The sequence below is a fragment of the Desmodus rotundus genome, chromosome 12, assembly GCF_022682495.2.
Source record: "Desmodus rotundus isolate HL8 chromosome 12, HLdesRot8A.1, whole genome shotgun sequence".
Lineage (NCBI taxonomy): Eukaryota > Metazoa > Chordata > Mammalia > Chiroptera > Phyllostomidae > Desmodus > Desmodus rotundus.
Window position 1 is genome coordinate 86,769,388 of NC_071398.1, and position 20,083 is coordinate 86,789,470.

A 20,083-nucleotide genomic window follows, 5' to 3' on the forward strand; every position below is an offset into this window, starting at 1 on the left:
ATTGTGAGGAAGAGCGTTTTATTTGGGAAACATCAGAGCCCTTATACAAACGTGCTCTGAGGTTTCCCAATAAAATGGGTCCCCCCACCCTGCACCCCACAAAGCCCCCGTGTCTCCCAGTTCCCATGTCTCCTCTCTCTCTGTCTCTGAGTCCACTGCCAGCAGCCTGTCACCCCTCACGCCGCCCCACCTGGTTTTTGTGAGTCGGTGACGCCCAGTCAGTTCTCAGTCACCCCACACCGACCCTGTCACCAGCACTGCCCTGGTCACTTCCTCCCCACTCCTCCCATGGTATCCACAGCACCTCGTGTCCTTGACCTCCTTCGGGCTTCCTGGACCCCGCGGCCTCCCCACCCTTCCCGTCCTGAGTGTGTATCCTCCACCCTCGACCCGGGTACAGAAGCTTCAAGACAAGGGAGAGAAAGGAAAAGCGCTTTCCCGTTCTATCAAGTGAGACTTCAGGCAGTCCAGACCCCCAAATGCTCCCCACAGGGGCCCCCACCACACTCCCCGAGGGCCCTGCACAAGGCCCTCCCTTCTGTTTTGTCTCTGCCCCTGTCAGAGGGGACGAGTTGCTGGGCATGTCAAGCCCGGTGGTGTGCCCCGACGTGAGACCAGAGCCAGAACACAGGGCCAGGGCTGCGGCTCGGACCCAAAGCCCTGGCCACCGCGCTCCCGCCAAGTCCGCAGGTAACGGCGAGGCGGGCGTGTTGTCTGGAACGAGGCTGCGGAAAGACGCAAGACGCTCGTGAAAAAACACAGCGAATTTTCTCACCCTGACGACCTCCGCCAGGCCTGAGTCCAGGTTACGCAACCATACCTACCTTAAAGGATGTTTTCATCTCTAGCCGTTGGGAGCATCGTCCTGTTTTCCAAAAGGAAACACATTTCACTTGACCTTAGCCAGGAGGACTTGTTGCATCCTCTCTTCTCAGACTTCATTCCAGTATGTGCGTGCTCAGTAATTTTTTTTTTAACCTTCCCAGAAAGAAGATTGGCCCATGCACAAGCTGGAATGCTCTCCCATGGTTGTTTTTGGGGAAAACTGGAATCCCTCAGAGACTGTAAGGCTCACGGCAAGGATTCTGGCCAAACAGGTGAGGGCATGGGATGCCGTTCACCTGTTTTGGGGGTTTGTTTTTGTTTCATGGGATTTGTTTTTGTGTTTTCCTTAGAGGCCAGAGGGGTGGGTAACTGACCTGTGGTGATCATTTCTTATTAATCCTCCTTGGACTCCATCCCCTGTCACATCCATGTGGACGGGGCCAGGAACGGAACTCCAGGTGTAAGCTGGTTTGTCACTCACTCTATGCAGTAGGGTGTCGCTTACCCCAGGCCAGGAACAGGGCCACAGCTATGAAATTGTAAGCATTTTTCATGAGATAGGATTACATAGAAAAATACGGCTTTTCAAGGCACGAACACCGGATTGAAAACAATAAGTGCATCCTAGGGAACCAGCCTGGCCTGCGAAGTACTGAGATTTTCCCTCTCTCCTCCCTGACTCAGAGAGGGCACCCTGCGCCCCCGCCCCGTACAATGTTCTGCCGTTCTTGTCTCCTTGTGTGCCCTGTCTAGGCAGGTGGTGAGGGGTGGGATGGAATGGCCAGGGGGACATAGGCAAAGGAGAAGAGAAAGGAGTGGGCCAGCAGAAGCTGGGGGAACATGACGGTTGACAAGCTTCTCCAAAGATGATGCCAGGCCCGGCTGTTCCTCCTTGGTTGCTCAGTCCTTACTGATCACATGGTAGTGAGACGCCTGATCTCCAAAGGGCTGAACTGGAAAGAGGGGAGGGAACCACCCGGGACCTGTCACAACAAAATAGGCCACAGGGGGCTTACAAGGTGTTTTTGTCCACAGAGCTGCTTACTAATAAGCAGATGGTGGCAGGGCCTCTGCACTGTAAGTCTTTTTTTTTTTTTTAATTTATCTTTAGAGAGAGGGGAAGGGAGGGAGAAAGGGAGAGAAACGTCACTGTGTGAGAGATACATTGATCGGATGCCTCTCGCACGCCCCCAGCTGGGGACCTGGCCTGCAACCCAGGCGTGTGCCCTGACTGGGAATCGAACCAGCGACCTTTCAGTTCACAGGCCAGTGCTCAATCCACTGAGCCACACCAGCCAGAGCTAAATCTTTTAAAGCTGAAATTTCATCTACCTCTTCTTTATGCAACCCCCTTTTAAAACGTTTTTTTTTTTTTTTTAATCTAAGCCAAATGTGATCTTAATGATTACCACATACCTGACCCCAGACTAAGTTGGGATCCTGGGCCGCGTAAACAGAAGTAGATCATTTCTGAACTCTGAGCTCACCATTCTGTTATGTTCAGCTGGGGTCAGGTGCTTGCTGAAATGCCACTGCGCCTGCTCAGGGGAACCAGAGGCATTCAGGGCGCCTGCAGACGGAGGTGGAGAAATCAGACTCATTTTCCCTGGAGGAGGTTAACTTTTGGATCCCAACAATTATCTTTAAATATATGCAGAGTACTTGGTCAGAAGGAAAGGGAAGGGGGAGATGGTGTGACTTGGGGAGGTATAGGGGTAAATAAGCCATCGAATTAGATCCGTGAGCACCCAGGGAGGATTGGCTGACCAAACTGCTAGTTGCCCCCACCCCCCAGCCCCCACTCAGCGATGTTATTTATAGGGTTGTGGTTAAGAATGCAGAAGAAGCTGGTGTACTTTCCTGAATGAAAAGCTTTCCCAGGCAAAACGAACGACTAATCTTATAGACACATCCCCCGTGAATGGAAGATTTCTGCTTCCCCAAAGGAACTATTGAAATGTTTCCCCACCAGGAGGCTCCTCAGAATGCTATGATGAGTTTATACCAGTTTCATTCAACTTCTATTATAATTACTGCGACTACTAATAGTCTATTAAATGAAAAGTTACCTGGCCACATTTTCATCTCTCTAGGACGTGATGATTAAAAAAAACCAGACCATTTGTATTCCAGTAGCTTGCAAAGGATTAGGGGAGACAGGCCACCCAACTACCAGGGGGAAGCTTAACATGTTAACTAGAGAGGTGAGAGCGCCCTGCTAGACCACCTGTATCCCCAAATTGAATAGCCAGATGACAAAGACGTGCCTCGGGCCGCTCTGGAGCTCTGCTTTTGAACTCTTGTCAACACCAAGTTTATTCATGTCCTCAAAGCCTGGCGGGTTTACTATTGTTAGCTCCTCTCGGGATGTCTAGAACAAAGGCAGCAACACATTGAAAGCGAATCTGGGCTCACGGATGCAACCCAAAGTGTTCCCTTTGAAACACAGAATTGGAGATCATTTTAGCTTATGCTTAAAGGAAGTGTAAAATGGACGGGGGTTTGATTTTGTCCCTTTTCAGAAGGAGAAATAATCAATAGGATGGTTATCTGTAGATTCGGTCCTTTTCAAGTCAGGGCCCTAAAAAGTTGTTTTCTAGCCACTGTTCTTTCCCATAACAAGCATTTTTGAGCCTACTGTGTGCATAGCATTATCAGGGTGTTGGGAACACGGCAGATGCTTTAAAAAGCTTTTCAAAGGAGTCTTTGGGATTTGGACTTTGGGCAAACACTCTCAGAGCCCCAGTGGTGGATTCTTGGGGGGCTTTCTCTACTTCACGGAGAACCGTTGCTTTTTCTTCATGTTGATGAAAAAGGGAAAGCGCATTTTGCCCTGGTCGTTAAAATCTGTAACTGTGTGATTTCTTCCCCAATTACTAGACAAGCCACCCAGACAGGACACCTTCGGAGAAACTGTTAGCCGTGAAGGAGTTTGAATCACGTAAGTTTCCGTGACCGGCTGAGGAGTCATTTTACCTCCACGTTTCACAGGGACGAGGCCGGACTGGACGGGAAGGGACAGTTTGTCTCAGTGCTGCTGGTGATTTTACAATTACTCGCTTGTATTTGGACTTATGTGCTCGTTTGAAAAATGACTAACTTTTTTGTCTGAGTTGATAGGATTGTTAGGTAGTAATTAAGGGGAAATAGGAGCTCTCGGGATGAACTATTGCATCCCAACCTCTCTCCTGTGTGCCCGCCTGGCACGCAGAGTATTTTTGGATCTTTGCTGAATTGCAGTCCTGTAAACAGCTGACGTCCTTAATGAAAGATTTAAATCAGGGGATCTCCAGCTTCTTGGCCGCGACACAGATTGCAGGGCCAGTGTGGGGGTGCGGTGAGGCGGGCTCGACTGGTCTGAGGCTGCTTCTCCATCATCGTCACGCATCTCCGACCTCGTTGCAAAGGGTCACTTGAAATTTCATGTCCTGAGTGACTTCCGGTTATCAGAGGAAGAGGAGAAAGAAGTGGCATGCTTTTCTTCCCCTTGGGGTCATCAGTTAGACCAGGTGATGGGCAAGAATATTTTTGGGGGGGCTCCACATATTTTTCCCTCTCCTCCCTGCCATTTATAGTAAGAGAAGGGTATAGCCAGAAATCCAGAGTTTTCTACCTGGTGAACAACAGTGTGTCTTTCCACAGATCTGGATAAACTAGACAATGAGAAGAAGGATTTGATTCAGAGTGACATTTCTGCTCTCCATCGCTTTTACTCCAAGCACCTCGAGTTCCCCGACAACGAGAGCCTGGTAACGCTCTTTGCACAGGTAAGGATGCAGCCTCGGGTGACACCGGGTGTAGCTTTTCCCTGCACAAGCGCCTGTTCCCAGCACACAGTCAGGGAAGGGGAGCAGAAACAGAGGGGTGGCCTCTGTGAAGACAAGGTTCTGGACCTGCTGGACCCTGTTTCTCACAGCCATGCTAGGTGACCTTGACCATGTCAGGGTCGGCTCTGGATGGGCTGTTGAGTTGATGGGGGGAGCTCACGAAGTTGATCCTCCCTCTACCTCTTGTCAGGGAAAGAGTTGGTGAGAACAGATGCGTGGCCAGCGCCCCAGCACCACGGCACACAGTAGGCTCTTGGAAAAGACCACTTGCGGGTCCTACGTGAATCTTTACTCTTCTCATAAACCTTCCATGCTGAAAGCAGTGTTTTGTATTCTGGCCAACACTGTCCTGATAAAGCACAGGCCAACACAGATATCCTCAAGACAGAGGTCCTCTCTGATGGCCCTGACAAGGACAGTCCCACCGAGAGGAGCCCCGGTGGGCCTGGGCACCGGGAGCCTCACCAGAAATCTCTGGAGAAGCCTAGGTTTACTGAAAGCTAATTTAATACAGAATTAGAGAAGTTTCTAGGCCAGAGCAACTTCCAAGCAATCAAAGAACTGGAAAGCAGCCGTGTGGAAGGCTGAGGCTGGGTTCATTTAGAACGGAGAAGAAAGTGCAGCCGGCATCCTCAGCTTCCTGTGCCTGCGAGGGGGGCCCTACCTGGCACACCTGCTGCGTGGGGTTTAGCTTCCTAATAGACTTGTGTTTTCCTCTGCAAGCTGCACGTGTCATTGGAGGTGACCTTCCCGGAGAGAGAAACTCTGGAATACTGCTCCAGGGCTCAAGGAGCTACATTCCCCTGCCCAAACCTCAGTCTCTGGATACGTGGAAGAGCTTGGGTGGAAACTCACACGTTGTCCTTAGACCAGAATAGGCATCACCTGTGCACCCTTGACCCATCAATTACGTTTCCAGGAATGCATCCCAAGGGAGCAATCAGAGATGGTGGGCACAGGTGGGCCTGCAACTTCTTTCCTGCGAGTTTCTCTTTAAAACCGAAACAAGAAGAAAATTAAAAGGAAATAATGTAAATGGCCACCGGTAAGAGTCTGGTAAATCAATTATGGCCTCTACGGTAAGTTATATTTTAAAGAGCGTCTGAAGACATGGGAAACGGTTGATGACATAACACTAAGCGTGAAAGCAAGATAAAAACATTCACGGTATGAAAATACACGTGCATATGTGAAAAATGATTAAGTGGAAGTTCACAGTTGGCCGTCTCCCGAGTTGTGGAAAAATCGATGCTTTTCTTGCTGGATGATTTTCTAGATTTCCTACAATGTGCCTGTGTAACTTAAGAAAATACTAAAGAGAAGAAAGAGATGAAAAAGCACCTACAATGCTGCCACTTTAAAAATTACGCACCCGAAGGAAGGAGTGAGTCTTTAGCCCCCAGGAGGACGGTTAGTAACAGGGTGAGGGCTTCGCTGGTAAACAGACGTATTTGTGTCATGTGACCATCGATTAGAAAACAAAGCTTTTGCTCATACGAAGAAAAACGCGTTCAATTGCGGCTATGAAAGTGGTGATAATGAGAACCGTCCTGTTTTTTTTAATATTATCATGATTTACAACACACTTTTCTGAACATCCTAAAGCTGGATTTTGGTACCAATGGGAAGTTGAGGTATTGACTTCTCTTACATTTTTTTAAAACACAGGGTAAGTGACTTTTTTTCTGGGTTAGATGACACATGGTTATGTGAGAAGGCAGAAGAGGTGAAATAAATAGAAGTATCTTCTCCTCACGTCTAGCTGTGAAAAAAAGATAATTCCACCCCCCCCCCCCCCCGCAAGACAGCAGTGCACGCTGATGGGACTCCTCAGTGGTGAGATAATGTTTTCATGACCAAAAATCAAGGCCCTTGATCCCATAAGCAGAAGTATATTCGTGGTGAAAATGACTCAGTCTTTGAATTTTGAACTGACTCAGAAAAATCCAGGAGACAGATACAAATGTATGTGCACACACACACACATACTCACTCACACACACATACCCATAGGTAATTAATTCCTTCATAGACCTCATGTTCATCAAATTGTAATATCCATCCTGAGACTGCGTGTCCACGAAGACATACACACATATCGTTTTCCTATGTAAATTTGGAAAGGGACATCCGGTATCCTCAAAGAAAACTTTAAAGCAAAAATGGCACATGCTGTCCCAGCCTCACACCACGCTCCAGCCCCACCTCTCAGCCCCCAGCTGCATGTCTGCTGTCCCAGCCTCTGAGCCTGCCGTTCCTCTCCGAGTCACGGGAGAGCGGCGCAGGTTACCCTGTGGCCCAGCCGCAGCTGGCAGCGGAAGGCGCTGCACCCCTTCCATAGCACCAAGGTGCTTCCTACTCACTGGGAACACGTGTGCGGTCGGGAAATGTATTTTTGGTGTGCAGCCTACATCTAGTCTGAATGCTAATTATGAGAATAGCTTCAGCAAGGCGTTTACGCCTGATTTGACTTGAAAAAAGGGACTATGGCCCTTGCATCTTTCTTAACACCCAAATTCCTCTTTCTCCTCCTGGGATATTTCAGAAGGCAGGGAAAGCTGGCAGGAAAATCACTGAGCAATTTGGCTTAAACACCATCACCGCCTCCAGGGAAAGAGCAGTGAGGACTGTGCTTCTAGGAGCCTTTGCTCAGGAAGAAACACACTCTGGCACAGCGAGCGGTGGAGGGTGGAGGGAGTAAAGCACCCCATGGTCAGAGAGCCTTCGAGCCTGAACGTATTTGAAGGTGTGGACTGGTCCAGCTGAGCTCTATGAAGAGGAAGAGACAAAGAAGCAGAGGAACCAATTTCCCAGCCCTCCAAGTTATCTGTCGCTAGATCAGCTTTGAAGACCGTTGCTAAATTGCCTCATTCACTCTGCAAACATTTACTGTCGCCTTGTGGGTACCAGACACTGCCGAGGCATGTGAGTGTCCAGTCCGAGGCTGTGGATATCAGTGGATCATTCAGTACTTACTAAGGTGCTGTGAGGACTGTATGTAGTTTCGGTACACTTTGTTGAATGAATGAAAATCCCAATTAAAGTCTTACCTAATGTTGATTGATGGTCACTGCTTAATGGTACTTGGTTAATGTCCTGATGACAGAATAGGTTAGGATATTGAAGTTGGCACAAAAACCAGTGCCATGCCAAGTTGTCTACATGGAAATGCCCGACACCTCAGGGTGTGGAAGACCGTATTGTTCTACTAGCCCTTCTAATCTCTTTTTATGTTGAAAATGGTAAGTACTGATTGTAAAAATGTTGAATTGTAAAAACTGTAAGTCAAAGCCATCACAGCCTTTACTTCTCTGTGTCCCAAGATTCCCAGGCCCTTGACATTGATTGGCCTTTATAATCTTTTAAGTAAAATCACCACGTTAGCATTCATGGATCAGAACGATTTTCAGAGAAACTTGGTATAGTGTAAAGCAACACGTGTGTTTCCGACAGCTTCGCTGTCAGAATGTCCAGTGGGAATTCTGACTCCTTGTTTTCCCACTTGCTACTCAGGCGGGCTTGAGCAAGTTACTGAATCACTGACCTCCCTGAGCCTTAGTTTCCACATCTGTGAAATGGGTTATGCCAGAGTAGCACTGCAGACATAAGAAGGGGTAAATATGCAGCACCCAGCACAGGGCCTGGCCCAGAGGAAGTGCTCCGAGGGTGCCCGTTCTCAAAAGCCCATTCATTGGCCTGAGATGTACCAGTGTGGTGTCTCCTGTGGCGAAGCCTGGTCCCCGCCCCCCAGGTGAAATCCTTCTGCAGGCGCCCCTCCCAGACAGCCTTGCTAGTGGTTCTGGCAGAGCAGGGCTCTCTGCTTTAGGTGCGGCTGGTTTTGGGCAAGTCACTGCTGCTCCCTGACCTCAGTCTCGCCGTCTGAAAAGTAAAGAGACTCAGCCGCCTTCCAGCTCTGAAACTTCACATACAAATGAAAACACCCCCGAACTGTCCCCCAACAGACTGGGCGTTTCTTGAGGGCACAGACTTGGGCGTGTTCTGCCTTTGTGCGCAGCACCCAGCCCACAGAGGTTCTCGAGGAATGTTTGCGAAAAGAATGCATTTGTGGAGCAACGTAAAATCGGGGGTGTATATTCCTGCTAGCACTAAGGGAGGCTTCTGGAATGGCGAGGGCTGCCCTTGGTCTTGTTCAGTGTAATGTCGCGTTTCAAGCATGGGCAAGTGGCCAGTGGCTGGTTGGGCTGGCCGTGAAGGAAGGTCTCAGCTCCTTAGCGCCAGCCCCTCTGCCTCTCAAGGGGCAGACAGTTATATCAGCCGTATTAAGGGCTTTCCTATTTACCACTTCCCCTGAGGAGGTGGGTACCACCCTCAGTGACTTCCTTTTTAACAGGAGAAAATCGAGGACATGGGACTCAGAGATGGGCTCAGGATCATACTACAGATCTGCAGCATGATGGGATTGGGCTCTGGGAACACTAACTCCCGTGCAAATGTGCGGACTTTAGCCTCTGGCCCTCAGTGGTCGGCTGTCGGGCGGCGACTGTGTGTAGGTGGGTCGGGTGCCAGGCTCAGGGTGCTTCCCCTTCACAGTTCTGCTTTTATTTGCTTACCCATGAGGCTGGTGGATAAATTTTGTTTGAACAAAGGATACCTTGGCCAAAAGGAAGGTTTTAAAATCATTAAACCAGAACTTCTTCCTCGTTAATTTGGTAAAGGTCAGAAATTAATGAAATGATTTCTATCCAGACAAGGTTTCGTTCATTTTTTTTTTCTTTCTCCCCCCTTCTCACCGCAGGTTAACTGTAACGGCTTCACGATTGAAGATGAAGAACTTTCTCATTTGGGATCAGCAATATTTCCTGAGTAGGCTGGGTTTGACTTCGCTTCTTGTCTTTTTACTTACTTCACACTCATTTGATTTTTTAAAAATAACCTACCTACCGGCATGTGCCAGACATGAAAACTCTTAAGTGAATTAAGACCCCTTTTTAATTTGCCAGATTTCAAAATGCTTCCCCTACGTTTAAGGATTGAAAGGTAGTTGTGAAGAGAACAGTTACTTGTTAAGTCCTGCTAGGTCGAGAGCTGTTATTGAAGAATATTTCATAGGGTGCCCTGCTGAGAAGTGCGCTTTTTTGCATACCTGTGATTATGGAAATCTCTGGGTTTCTTGCACTCAAGATGAAACATTAATTGCGAACCTACAATTGGCCATAGGCTTATGTGGAGAACCTGGGAGCTTCTTCTCCATCTGTCCTGTGTGAAAATACCCGTGTAGACACAGCACAGTTTGGAGGGACAGTAGGCTACAGCAGTGGACCGGGAGGCGATTTCAAAGCCCCTGTAGTTTTCCTTACTTCAGGAATACTGAAGTGACTCAAGGAAGGCTAGCCAGTTGACAAATGGAGACCTTTATAGCTCTGACCTGAATGGGTCGCCAAGAATGGCTTTGCCATTGGCTTTTCGATGTGATGAGTATTTTCAAAATGCTTCAGTCCCCCGAAGTCAAGCCCTGGCTTCACAGATGGAGTGGCGGAGCCTTCCTGCATCCCCTGTCCGAACTCATCCACACGGTAGATGATTCTGTCTAAAGCGACATTGCTTCATATTTACCACAGGGGCCCTGGGCTTTGGGTCGAAGCAGTTGTAGGACACCTTGACACCCCTGCAGGTGCATGGGTGACATGTGGGCTCCTGGGGTGTCTGGCTGGTGTCACCCAGCTCCGTGCTTCACGTGGGTCTGAAGGACGAAGAATCTGCACAGGTCCGCGTCTCCTAAGCGGCTGTCATGGGCTTCCTGGAACCCCAGAAACAAAGCGTTTATTCCCATGGTAATACAGTGTCGCCTGCCGTTCTGAAGTCCAACAGGGAGGCAAGAAGTGTTCTGGGAAGAAGCTCTTTCGGACTTCTGCCCTTGGGAAGAGGAAGGGGGATGAGAGAAAGGCCACGAGACCCTCTTCAGGGGGCTGGTGTTGATACCGTCAGACCTGAAATGAACTCGAATGGCTCTTCTTCCGGCTTCTTGAATAAGACTAGAAGCAGGCACACAGCGGTATTGTCTGAGGTTTCAGCCTTTTCGGTGATGGCCAAGAAAAGGATGACAGCAAGAGCAGGAGTTGTTTTGGGTTCTTTGCCTTTAGTGCATCCCCCCACCTTCATTAAAAAGATGTCGAGGAGTCGGTCTTGAAATGGAGCACTTAATACTTCCTCTGCAAGATGGTTCTAGAAGTCTGCTCTGCCATCACTAAGGACTTCTGGTGTACTTGTTGGTTGGATTTCCTGGGCCCCCATTCCCTGAGTAGCACTTGCCAGCAAGCTGGACGGGCCCACCCCAAGGCAAAGACAGGGAAGTTGCCGCATGCTGTCCCAAGTGCAAGGCCAGCCTCAGACTTCACCCCGCCCGCTAAGCAACCGGGCAGTGGAGGAGGGCTGCCCCCGCCTTGTCCACAGCAAAACCCCAGGCAGCTCATCCTCGGCAGGCTTCACAACCCCTGTGCCTTTTTAAAATTTGGGGGCAAACAGGAGAGGGGTTTTGGTGGCTGAGGGTTCAGGCAAGTGACTGTGGCTGCCAGAGCAGGGGTGCGTATGGACGCGAGTGCTCACATGAGCCCCAGTTTCCAGGCAGATTTAATTGGGGGAAAAAATCCCTTTGGGCTGAAATCAGTTCGGCATTGTGATGTCAAAGGCAGCATTTTCAGAGATCAAGCATTTTTCCCCTGTAGTTTAGAAATTTCTGTTCTCAGAACTTTGACCTTGATATAATCAGAAAGCTCAAAGCCCCGTGCATAGGCGAGTCTCTCTGTCCCCGCCGTCCCTGAAAAGCAGACAGCGAGCAGCAGGTGCAGCCGCGTCCCAATTCTCCAGATGAGCAAATTGAGGCTCCTCCAGGGCTCTCGGGGGATCACAAGCCCTCACTTAGGCAGCTGGAACCTCCCCCGGGGGCGGCTTCTCCACATCTGAAGAAAACACGTTAGTAGAAATAATCTACCAACATAAAAAGCGGCTTGGAAATGACCACCCGTTCGTCTTGCACAGCCGACAGTGAGTAGCGGTTCGCTGTAGGCATCGGACTGTAAGTCCTCCACCTAACAGGGAGGAATTTCTGTGGGATTTGTTGTTGTCACTTTTATTGTGGGGTGTTTTTTTGGTTTTGGCTTAGGTATCGCTATTGTGAATGACACATGTCACTTTTCAGTATTGTGAGCATTTAAGATGACCAGTGCATGCAGAAAACCCTCGCAGAATACGATGGCCAGCTATCAGGTGGTTTTGTTCATGTCCTGCCACGTGGCTGTGATGAGCAAGGGAGCAGCTAGGGATTTATTTACCTAGACGGTCTGCGTCACCGAGTAAAAGGGGTCTTCTCTTCTGCTTGACAGCGTGGCATTGATGAATCACAGCTGTTGCCCCAACGTCATTGTGACCTACAAGGGGACCCTGGCAGAGGTCAGAGCTGTGCAGGCAATCAGCCCGGGAGAGGAGGTGAGTGTGCGGCTTCAGAGGGCTGTCTTCAAAGGCAGGGCAGAAAAGTCACCGAACAGGGCAGGACGGGCTGGGGGCGGCCAGGCAGTTGTGCCGTGTCTGTCCTCAGGTGGCCATGGGCCAAGGTTCACATTTGTGACCCACGACTGGGAGTCCCGTGCGTTTGACTTCCATTTGGTGCTTGCCACTTCCATCCCAGAAAAAACAGGACAGAATAAATTGGAGCGGAACTCCTCGCAGAGACAGGGGACTGCCAGCGTGACCAGGACGAAAGTTTGGATTGCCGTTACAGTGTGTGTATTCCTACTGCCAAGTGGTGGAGTTTGGACTCTTTTTTTTTACATTAGTGAATTTTGGCCTGTTTTTCTCCCCACTCCCCAAAAGGTCAAAAGCATTGATATCGAAAAGAATGAAAGCAGCCCAGTGGTAGCTGTAGAGTTACAGCTGCAAAAGCCATGTCAGCACTCCGAGTCCTCTGCAGTCCACACCCACACTTCGGAGAGTTTGCTTTTCAGGGGTGCGGTTCAGGTGGCCGGTCATGTACACACTGACAGGGCCAGGAGGCCCCGGTAGCTCCCCTCCTGACATGGGGGTGCGGAGAGAACCATGCTCTGTCACTGCTTAGGGCCCCCCTTGTCCCTTCCTGCACTGTGATTCCGAGACCACCTCATAGATGGCTCACCTTAAAAGGGCTGGCCTGGCAGATCGCTGGACGTAGGCTCTGTGTTCTTACATAAATAATACAAAGTTCAATGAAGGCATTCTTGGAGATTGTAATTACATGCTTTAGATTACATTCCAGTTCAGTAATCTTTAACTCCATGCTAAGGTGCGTGTCTGGGTTTTCAACGTGAAATGCAGTGGTCAGCACGCTAAGCAAGGGAGGCCTCGGCCTCGTGGCAGCTGTCAGCTGACCCTCAGCTGAACCGAGATATCCTCCTCTTTGCTAAACCTACCACAACGAAGGGATGGTGCTCAGGGTTGCAGCGTCTGTTTCCGAATGTCTGGTGGAGACCACCCAGATGCCTTTTGGTGGAAACAAATGCGTGTGGTCAGTGAGAACGTAAGTCGCCAGGCCCCAGTGCTCTGTGAGATGGGAGGCTGACGGGAGTGGAGAGTGGCCTGTGTCACTGCCACTGGCTCTCTGGGCCTGCAGCAGTGACACTGAGCGGCCTTTGTCGCCATCTTCTGGGCTCTTTTGTTTGTTGCATGATGTGACCAGCCGTCTTTTCAAAAGAGGCAGGCAGGAGGCTCCTGCCACGTTGGGGCAGCAGGGCTTGCTCCTGTTGGTGTGCCCTCCTTTGCCCTCCTTTGCCCTCCTGCGCTCTCACAAATCTGAAACGTAGCAGCCTCATTTGGGGGAAGGCACTGCTTTGGGAGAGACTTGCCCTGGGAAGGGAAAGAAGCACCCTGCCCAGGGCATTGAGGAGCCACGAGGCCCCCCGCTACTGCCCTCTGGGGTGGAGAGAGCTCAGTGGCTCCTGCAGGTGCCCCTGCCCACTGCCTGCCGTACCCAAGGTTCCTGGCAGGCTGGCGGCTTTGTGACATCCATCTGTGCAGTCAGACAGCTGCTCGACAGTGTGGGACGAGCAGCGAAGCCGCCCCAGTGAGTGGATAACCGACAGTTAAATGTCGGGTCGTCCACGTGCTCCAAGTCTCAGTTACAGACCTGGTTAGAAAAAGCAGGAGAGCAAGGATGGGAGACCCGATGAGCCCACAGGGAAGACTTTTCCTAGTTCTCTGGCCCAGCTGGGTAAGGCGGCAGCATGCTTGCGTCCTCACCGTCCTCAGCTGTGTCCTCCCTCTGCAACTCACCCCAGCCTGCCCAGCTGAGCTTCTTGTTGCTCTGCCCGCAGGTGAAGGAGAAAAGGAAACAGATCAGTAATGTGTCTGAGCCATCCCCACTCGCTCATGCGATACGAGCAGGCAGGCAGAGCCAGGCCAGGGGCAGTGTCCCCCGATGAGCAGGGCCTTTCCCCAGGGGGGCTCTGCTTCTGTCCAGCAGGTGAATCCCAGCTTGCTCTCTTTGGGGAGGAAGAGGGTGGGTTGCTTCCAGTGCTCCAGTTTCCTGTGTCATGGACTCCCTGATTGTGTGGGAGGTGGGACAAGAAGCACTTTCTCCTCACCACAGGGAGGAGGACAATACTAAGGGGTCGCTGAGTGTCAGTGTGCTAATCCTGCACTGTGGCGTCCTCTGTGTCTGTCCCAGCAAGGGCACCACCACAGGTGTGCGCAGAGCCACAGGAAGGGTAAGGGGCCAGCTGACCTGCAGTGTCCACTCTTTGGGCCCCCAGGTTTTTACCAGCTACATCGACCTCCTGTATCCCACAGAAGATAGGAATGACCGGCTAAGAGATTCTTATTTCTTCACCTGTGAGTGCCAGGAGTGCACCACCAAGGACAAGGTAAGCTCCCTGAGATAGCTTACGGCAAAAGCGCTGGCCGTCCGCTGTGTTTCGGGACCTCTCTGCCAAACTGGCTTCCCCATGTGACTCAGGGCGTTTCCACCCCCCATGTTTATGACCCTTTCGACCCACCTCATTGAGACGGTCCCAGGGAGCCGGGCCTCTGTTCAGACCTGATGAAAACGTTTCCGTGGTGCCGTACCAAGCAGAGAAGCGTTTGCCCCGTTGCTATTTCTTGAAGAGAAACGACTGCTCATGAGAGACAGAAGGGAAAGCACGTGAGCACAGCTCTCAGCTTCCCACCCTGTTCAGAACGCGCAGAATTTTCTCTGGCCTTGCCCAAGTTTCTCTGTCAATGCCGCCCCTCCTTATTCTATCCTCTTGATTCGAAGATGTGTGAACACACATGTCTGCCCATAGCAAACACGTTCTAGTTGTCCTGCCTAGATGCCGATTGTCTAGAAAGTCTTTTTTTTTTTTTGTACAAAGGTAACGGTATATTGAATTTCTCTTCGATCCTTCGCCTGATTTCCTTTCATCCTTTTGTAACTTCAGAGTAGGTGGGCTGCACCTCTGCCTGGCAGAATGTACTATTTGAGAGTCTTCTGCTTGGTTTCCGTGGGAGGTAATGCCGTGCATTTGTGCACATTTCCCTCAGGATAAGGCCAAGGTGAAAATCCGGAAGCTCAACGATCCCCCAAAGGCAGACGCCGTCCGTGACATGGTCAGATACGCCCGCAACGTCATCGAGGAGTTCCGGAGGGCCAAGCACTACAAATATATCCTTTGCTGCTGGCGGGACGTTTCCCCCAAGAGGTGCTGGAGAGTCGGGCAGAGGGAGCGGAAGGGTGGGTTCCAGCTGCTGGATGTGGAAGGAAGAAGGTCTCCTGGTAAATGGGGAAAGACTTTCTGACCACCCGTGACTTGGAGTCTAGCACATCAGTTTATGATGTTGATCCCTTTTCTCCGTGTTTGGCTAGTTTGGTCAAGAGCATAATGCGGTGGAAAACTTTTACCGTCTACAACTATGGAGAACAGCTTCTTGAAAGTGCTCATTTGGGGGGGCGTTTAACCTTGGGCACAGTGTCGAGGGCTTTGCTTATATTGTCGCACCTGATTCTTACAAGGACATGCCCCAGGTCATCGCCCTGCATCAGATGGAAACAGAGTCCTAGGCAGCAGATAATTTGCCTGAAGGACACAGCTCCCCACGGCAGATACAAAGACCCACGTCTCTGGCCACCCCAGTCCACATTCTTAACAACTATACTGAAGCATCTTCTTGGGTGTTGAAAAGGCAATAGATTCATACTAAGGGAAGAACTAAAACCAGTGAGAGGAAATTGGAGAAAGGCACATTTCTTAGTGTGAGAAATTTCTTAGTGTGAGGAAGAACTTACCCCTGGTGGGGACTTCATCCTTAACAAGGCTTCAGCTCACCTTAGGTGAGGGTTTAAATTTACTGTGTTTCTAATCAACATTGTTTACGGCTGCACCGAGGGCCTGTGGCCTGTGGCTGAAATTCTTCAGTTGTGTTTACCAGTTGTGGTCTTCAGATTTCCCTATTTCTTTCTTCAAGAAGAATGCGATTCCTTTTTCTTTTGGCTGGCCTTCTGTAATTTTTCAGAGGGTGAGGGTACAGGTGGAGTGGACAAAATAACTCCTTGAACCCAGCTTGCCTTGGGAAGTCTCCAAGCCTAGTGGGCTGGCGCGTCATTTCCTTGACTCCAGAGCACCCCCTAGCGAGCTGCTGGAGATTTGCGAGCTCAGCCAGGAGAAGATGAGCTCGGTGTTTGAGGACAGTAACGTGTACATGTTGCACATGATGTACCAGGCCATGGGCGTCTGCTTGTACACGCAGGACTGGGAAGGAGCCCTGCGCTACGGACAGAAAATCATTAAGCCCTACAGGTGATTGCCATGGCCCTTCTGCTCGTCTTACCACGGAATGGCACCTGGTGGTTTGCAATGTGTTCCTAGGCAGTTTTGTCGTCTCACTGTCCCATGTTGGAACGTGCCTAGACCAGCTCTCTCTTCTCTGCACCCACGTCCGGAGATACAGGCGCAGGGCGCTGCTCCAGTGGGCCCTGCCGCTTCCCTGCACCGCCTAGAAGAGACACTTAGGTTGAGGTTGTGCAGGGGTTGCCGGGGCCAGATCCGTCCTGGGGCCTGCCCAGCTATATCCACTGTAGTTAATTCGGACCAGCACTGGAAAGCTGCTTGTTTGTTTCTTTTCCATCATTACTCACACTGCCCCCTTGTGATTTTCTAAACTGCAGCCCAGTCTGCCAATGAGGGAACTCTGGGACCACTGGGTTGGCTGGCTGTGGTTATTCAACGTCCCGCCTAGGTCTGACCGAAACAAGCTGGGTTATATGTAGTGTAGTCATGGTGACCGGCAGCCTTTGGGACCTTTCCTGTTGAGAGGGTTGTTAACCCTGAAAGTGGGTTACAGGTGGGGGTCCTGGCATGGCCCTCTGGCTCTGCCTAGGCACCTCAGGATGTCTGCACCTTAGGATGGCCTCTCGGATTCCTGGGGTGCCATCTGAACACGGACAGGGTCTGCTCCAGACCGAGTGGGTCAGAATCTTGGTGTTGGACCTGAAACCCCTGTATTCCAGAAGCACCCCAGGTGTTTCCCAGGAATTTGAGAAGCTCTCCGTGTACCTTCTAAGATTAGGGACTGTTAAATTTATGTCTGGTTTGGATGTCCACGGCCAAGTTGGCCCTCTGCTTACCCCACACTGCCCTGATTGGCCAGCAGGGGGAGCTCAAGGGGAAGCAGCTCCTAAAATTTGCTCCTAGAATTTGCAGCCTCGGGGATCATCTTAAAGACTATCCTTCTTCCTGGGGTGGGTAAGAAAGTCCTGGGGTCTCGTGCACACCTTCCTCTGTGAGATCTGGAGAGAGGAAGGGAGGGAGGGAAGATGAGAATGAATGAGATCATCTCCGACTTGTGGTTCCTCTCCCAGCGGGAACTCGCTCTGCTGGACCTTCCCGTGATAAGGAGCCCCAGCTCTGGCCTTCTGGGGTGGGGGTTGGCACTGTTCCCAGGGCCTGGCCCCCGCCCAGAAGTACATCCAGAGTGTGTCTCTTCTGGACAGATTTTGAGGGCAGAGCCGTACAAACCAGGCTGTAAATAAACACCTCCTACTCACACACCCCCCAGTGCACACACACAGTGCCCATGAGCACCTCCAGGTCTCTGTCCCCAGGGAAAGGTCTCCTTCCCAGGTGAGCCCCATGCGACTGTCGGCCGTCAGTTAAAACCAGGCAGCCAGTACTTACTCTATTGTGTATAAAGCTCACTACTGAACAACAGAGAAAGAACATCTAGAAGAAACAGGAGGCACTCCCCTGGCTTTGGGGAGCTGATAGTGTTGCTGAACCAACTGGTATCATAGAGTGTGATGGAACGCTGGGGTCTTGAGACATATTAGTGTGTGTATTTTTAAGTAACTGTCTTTTTAACATGAGGGGAAAGGCCCAATGTCCTCATAACAGGGAATTTACCCGAAAAGACGGTTCCCAGGGCTCTGCTTTGGGTGCACCTAAAACAAAACTCGGGACTGGGATCCAATGCTGGGTTGACAAATGCTTTTGAGTAGGATTTCCCCTGCAGTGTTTATGGCGCTTTTCAGAAACACACCCCATGCATAAAACGGGGTGCATCCATGGTGCTTAAACAGGATCGACCCATCCCCACTCTCCACCCAGACCTGCCAGGGTTCAGAGAAGCCTGGTTGCCATGGAGACTGTGGCTTCCTGCACCGGCCTGTGGGCTGCTCTGCAGCCAGTGACCAGGTGGCTGCTGTCTTTTCTCTTCTCCCAGCAAGCATTATCCCCTGTACTCCCTCAACGTGGCCTCCATGTGGCTGAAGCTGGGAAGACTGTACATGGGCCTGGAAAACAGAGCTGCTGGGGAGAAAGCCCTGCGGAAGGTAAGTCTGTGACGCAGGGGATGCAGGCTTCTCAGTGCCTGGGTGGCCTCCTTGCCACTGTTTCTTCTTCCCACAGGAGGCTGAGTAACAAGGGGCGGCAAAGGCCCGCTCTTTGACCCCTCTGTCCATACAAGTGGGAGGGGGCGGGTTGGCAGGTGGGGGTGGTGCCATGGAGCCTTTGCCCAGTTGGCATCCAGGCCCTCCTGTACGGAGAGGGGTGTGCAGGTTGCGAGGGGCTGGCCACGACTGCAGGCTCAGTGCACAGCCGGGGGACCACACTGCCCAGCCTGGGGGAAGCTGTGCAAATGGACCGAGGCCACTGGTTGCGGGGGAGGGGGCAGGAGCCCGTGGTGAGACCATCTGCCATCTGTCTGCCTGTTAGGCTTTACCGATTCACGATGCCCTGTTGTGGGGACGTCCAGGCAGTGAGACCCGGAGCGTTTCAAAAGTGTACTCAATCATCAGCATCGAGGTTCATTGAGGGCCAGTCACATGCCAGGACCCCGACGTGTGGTTTTTCTTTTAATTCTTACAAAAATGGGATAAATTTTCCTGGTGAAGAAATTGAAGTGCACACAGGCCTCGGCTACATCATTGGCTCTTGACTGAAACTGGGATCTTCCTGAGTTGAAAGCTTCAGCTCCCCACCCCCAGGTGTGCTGTGACTAACACGCGGGGGAAACCAAGACCCTGAGCAGTGCCTGCTCCCCCCCCACCACCACCCTGCAGTGTTTGACAGCTGCCCAGTGCTGCCATGGGCCCCGGGCTGGGCCCCAACCCGCACTTTATAGCAGCCCGATTGTACCAACAGACTCTCATTGTCCTTTAAGTAGAAGTTAACAATTGATAAGGGGTGGTTTTGGGGACAATCTGTTTACTCCTGTAAGAGAATGTCTGTAAGCACTGGGGCCACTGACTAGCCTGGATGCCTAACCCTCCAGATTCCCCAAACCTTCCCTATTCAGGAAGACGGGAGTGAGGCCCTGCATCCCACACGGAAAGGTCAGGGCCTCGCCGGGCTAGGAGTATGAGTGAAGCATAACATTTTCCATTTTTAAGCCAGTGAGTTTGTCTTCCAAGATGACATAGTCATCACCTTAGTGATCTGGGGGGAAATTAACCAGTTAGGTCACAACTGAAAAGTGCTGGGAGGTAATTAAATACAAGATCAAAGAAGGGTAGAGAGCCCTAGCCGGTGTGGTTCAGCTTGTTGGAGTGTTGTCCAGGACACCAAAAGGTTGGGGGTTCAATTCCCAGTCAGGGCACATACCTAGGTTGTAGGTTTGATCTCCTGTTGGGGCATGTATGGGAGGTGGCTGATGTTTCTTTCTCACATGGATGTTTTTCTCTCTCTCTCACTCTCTCCCTCCCTCCCTCTCTCTCTAAAATCAATAAACATATTAAGAGAAAAGAAAAAGAAGAAGGGTGGAGTAGATCTGAGCAAGGAAATGCATGCAGAGGGTGAAGGGAGATATTTAACAAATGATTCCTAAAAACAGGTGATTTCTGAAGACCCGCACTGTTCCTGGGCTGCCTCCTCTTGGTTTGAGATCTGGGAAGAGAATGGTATAATAGAAAGGAATACTGTCGTAGTCACAGCCATCAAAAATTCCCTCTTCGGGAAAACGGGAGTAATTTCCAT

At 50.8% G+C, this 20,083-nt stretch overlaps 1 protein-coding gene across 4 annotated transcripts in view; it reads left to right on the top strand.

Annotated features, from left to right (window-relative positions):
* Positions 1 to 20,083, top strand: part of SMYD2 (SET and MYND domain containing 2) — a 48,431-nt gene that overhangs the window by 27,057 nt on the left and 1,291 nt on the right. For 2 of the 4 annotated variants that reach the window (XM_053915194.2, XM_071220110.1), the window contains exons 3-12: positions 987 to 1,097; positions 1,861 to 1,902; positions 3,706 to 3,766; positions 4,468 to 4,592; positions 9,409 to 9,476; positions 11,993 to 12,095; positions 14,390 to 14,500; positions 15,159 to 15,279; positions 16,237 to 16,411; positions 18,333 to 18,441. In XM_053915194.2, coding sequence (XP_053771169.1) covers positions 987 to 1,097; positions 1,861 to 1,902; positions 3,706 to 3,766; positions 4,468 to 4,592; positions 9,409 to 9,476; positions 11,993 to 12,095; positions 14,390 to 14,500; positions 15,159 to 15,279; positions 16,237 to 16,411; positions 18,333 to 18,441 — 1,026 coding nt within the window. The remainder of the gene's footprint in view (positions 1 to 986; positions 1,098 to 1,860; positions 1,903 to 3,705; positions 3,767 to 4,467; positions 4,593 to 9,408; positions 9,477 to 11,992; positions 12,096 to 14,389; positions 14,501 to 15,158; positions 15,280 to 16,236; positions 16,412 to 18,332; positions 18,442 to 20,083) is intronic. The other 2 variants (XM_053915195.2, XM_024552462.4) reach the window with 1 other exon arrangement.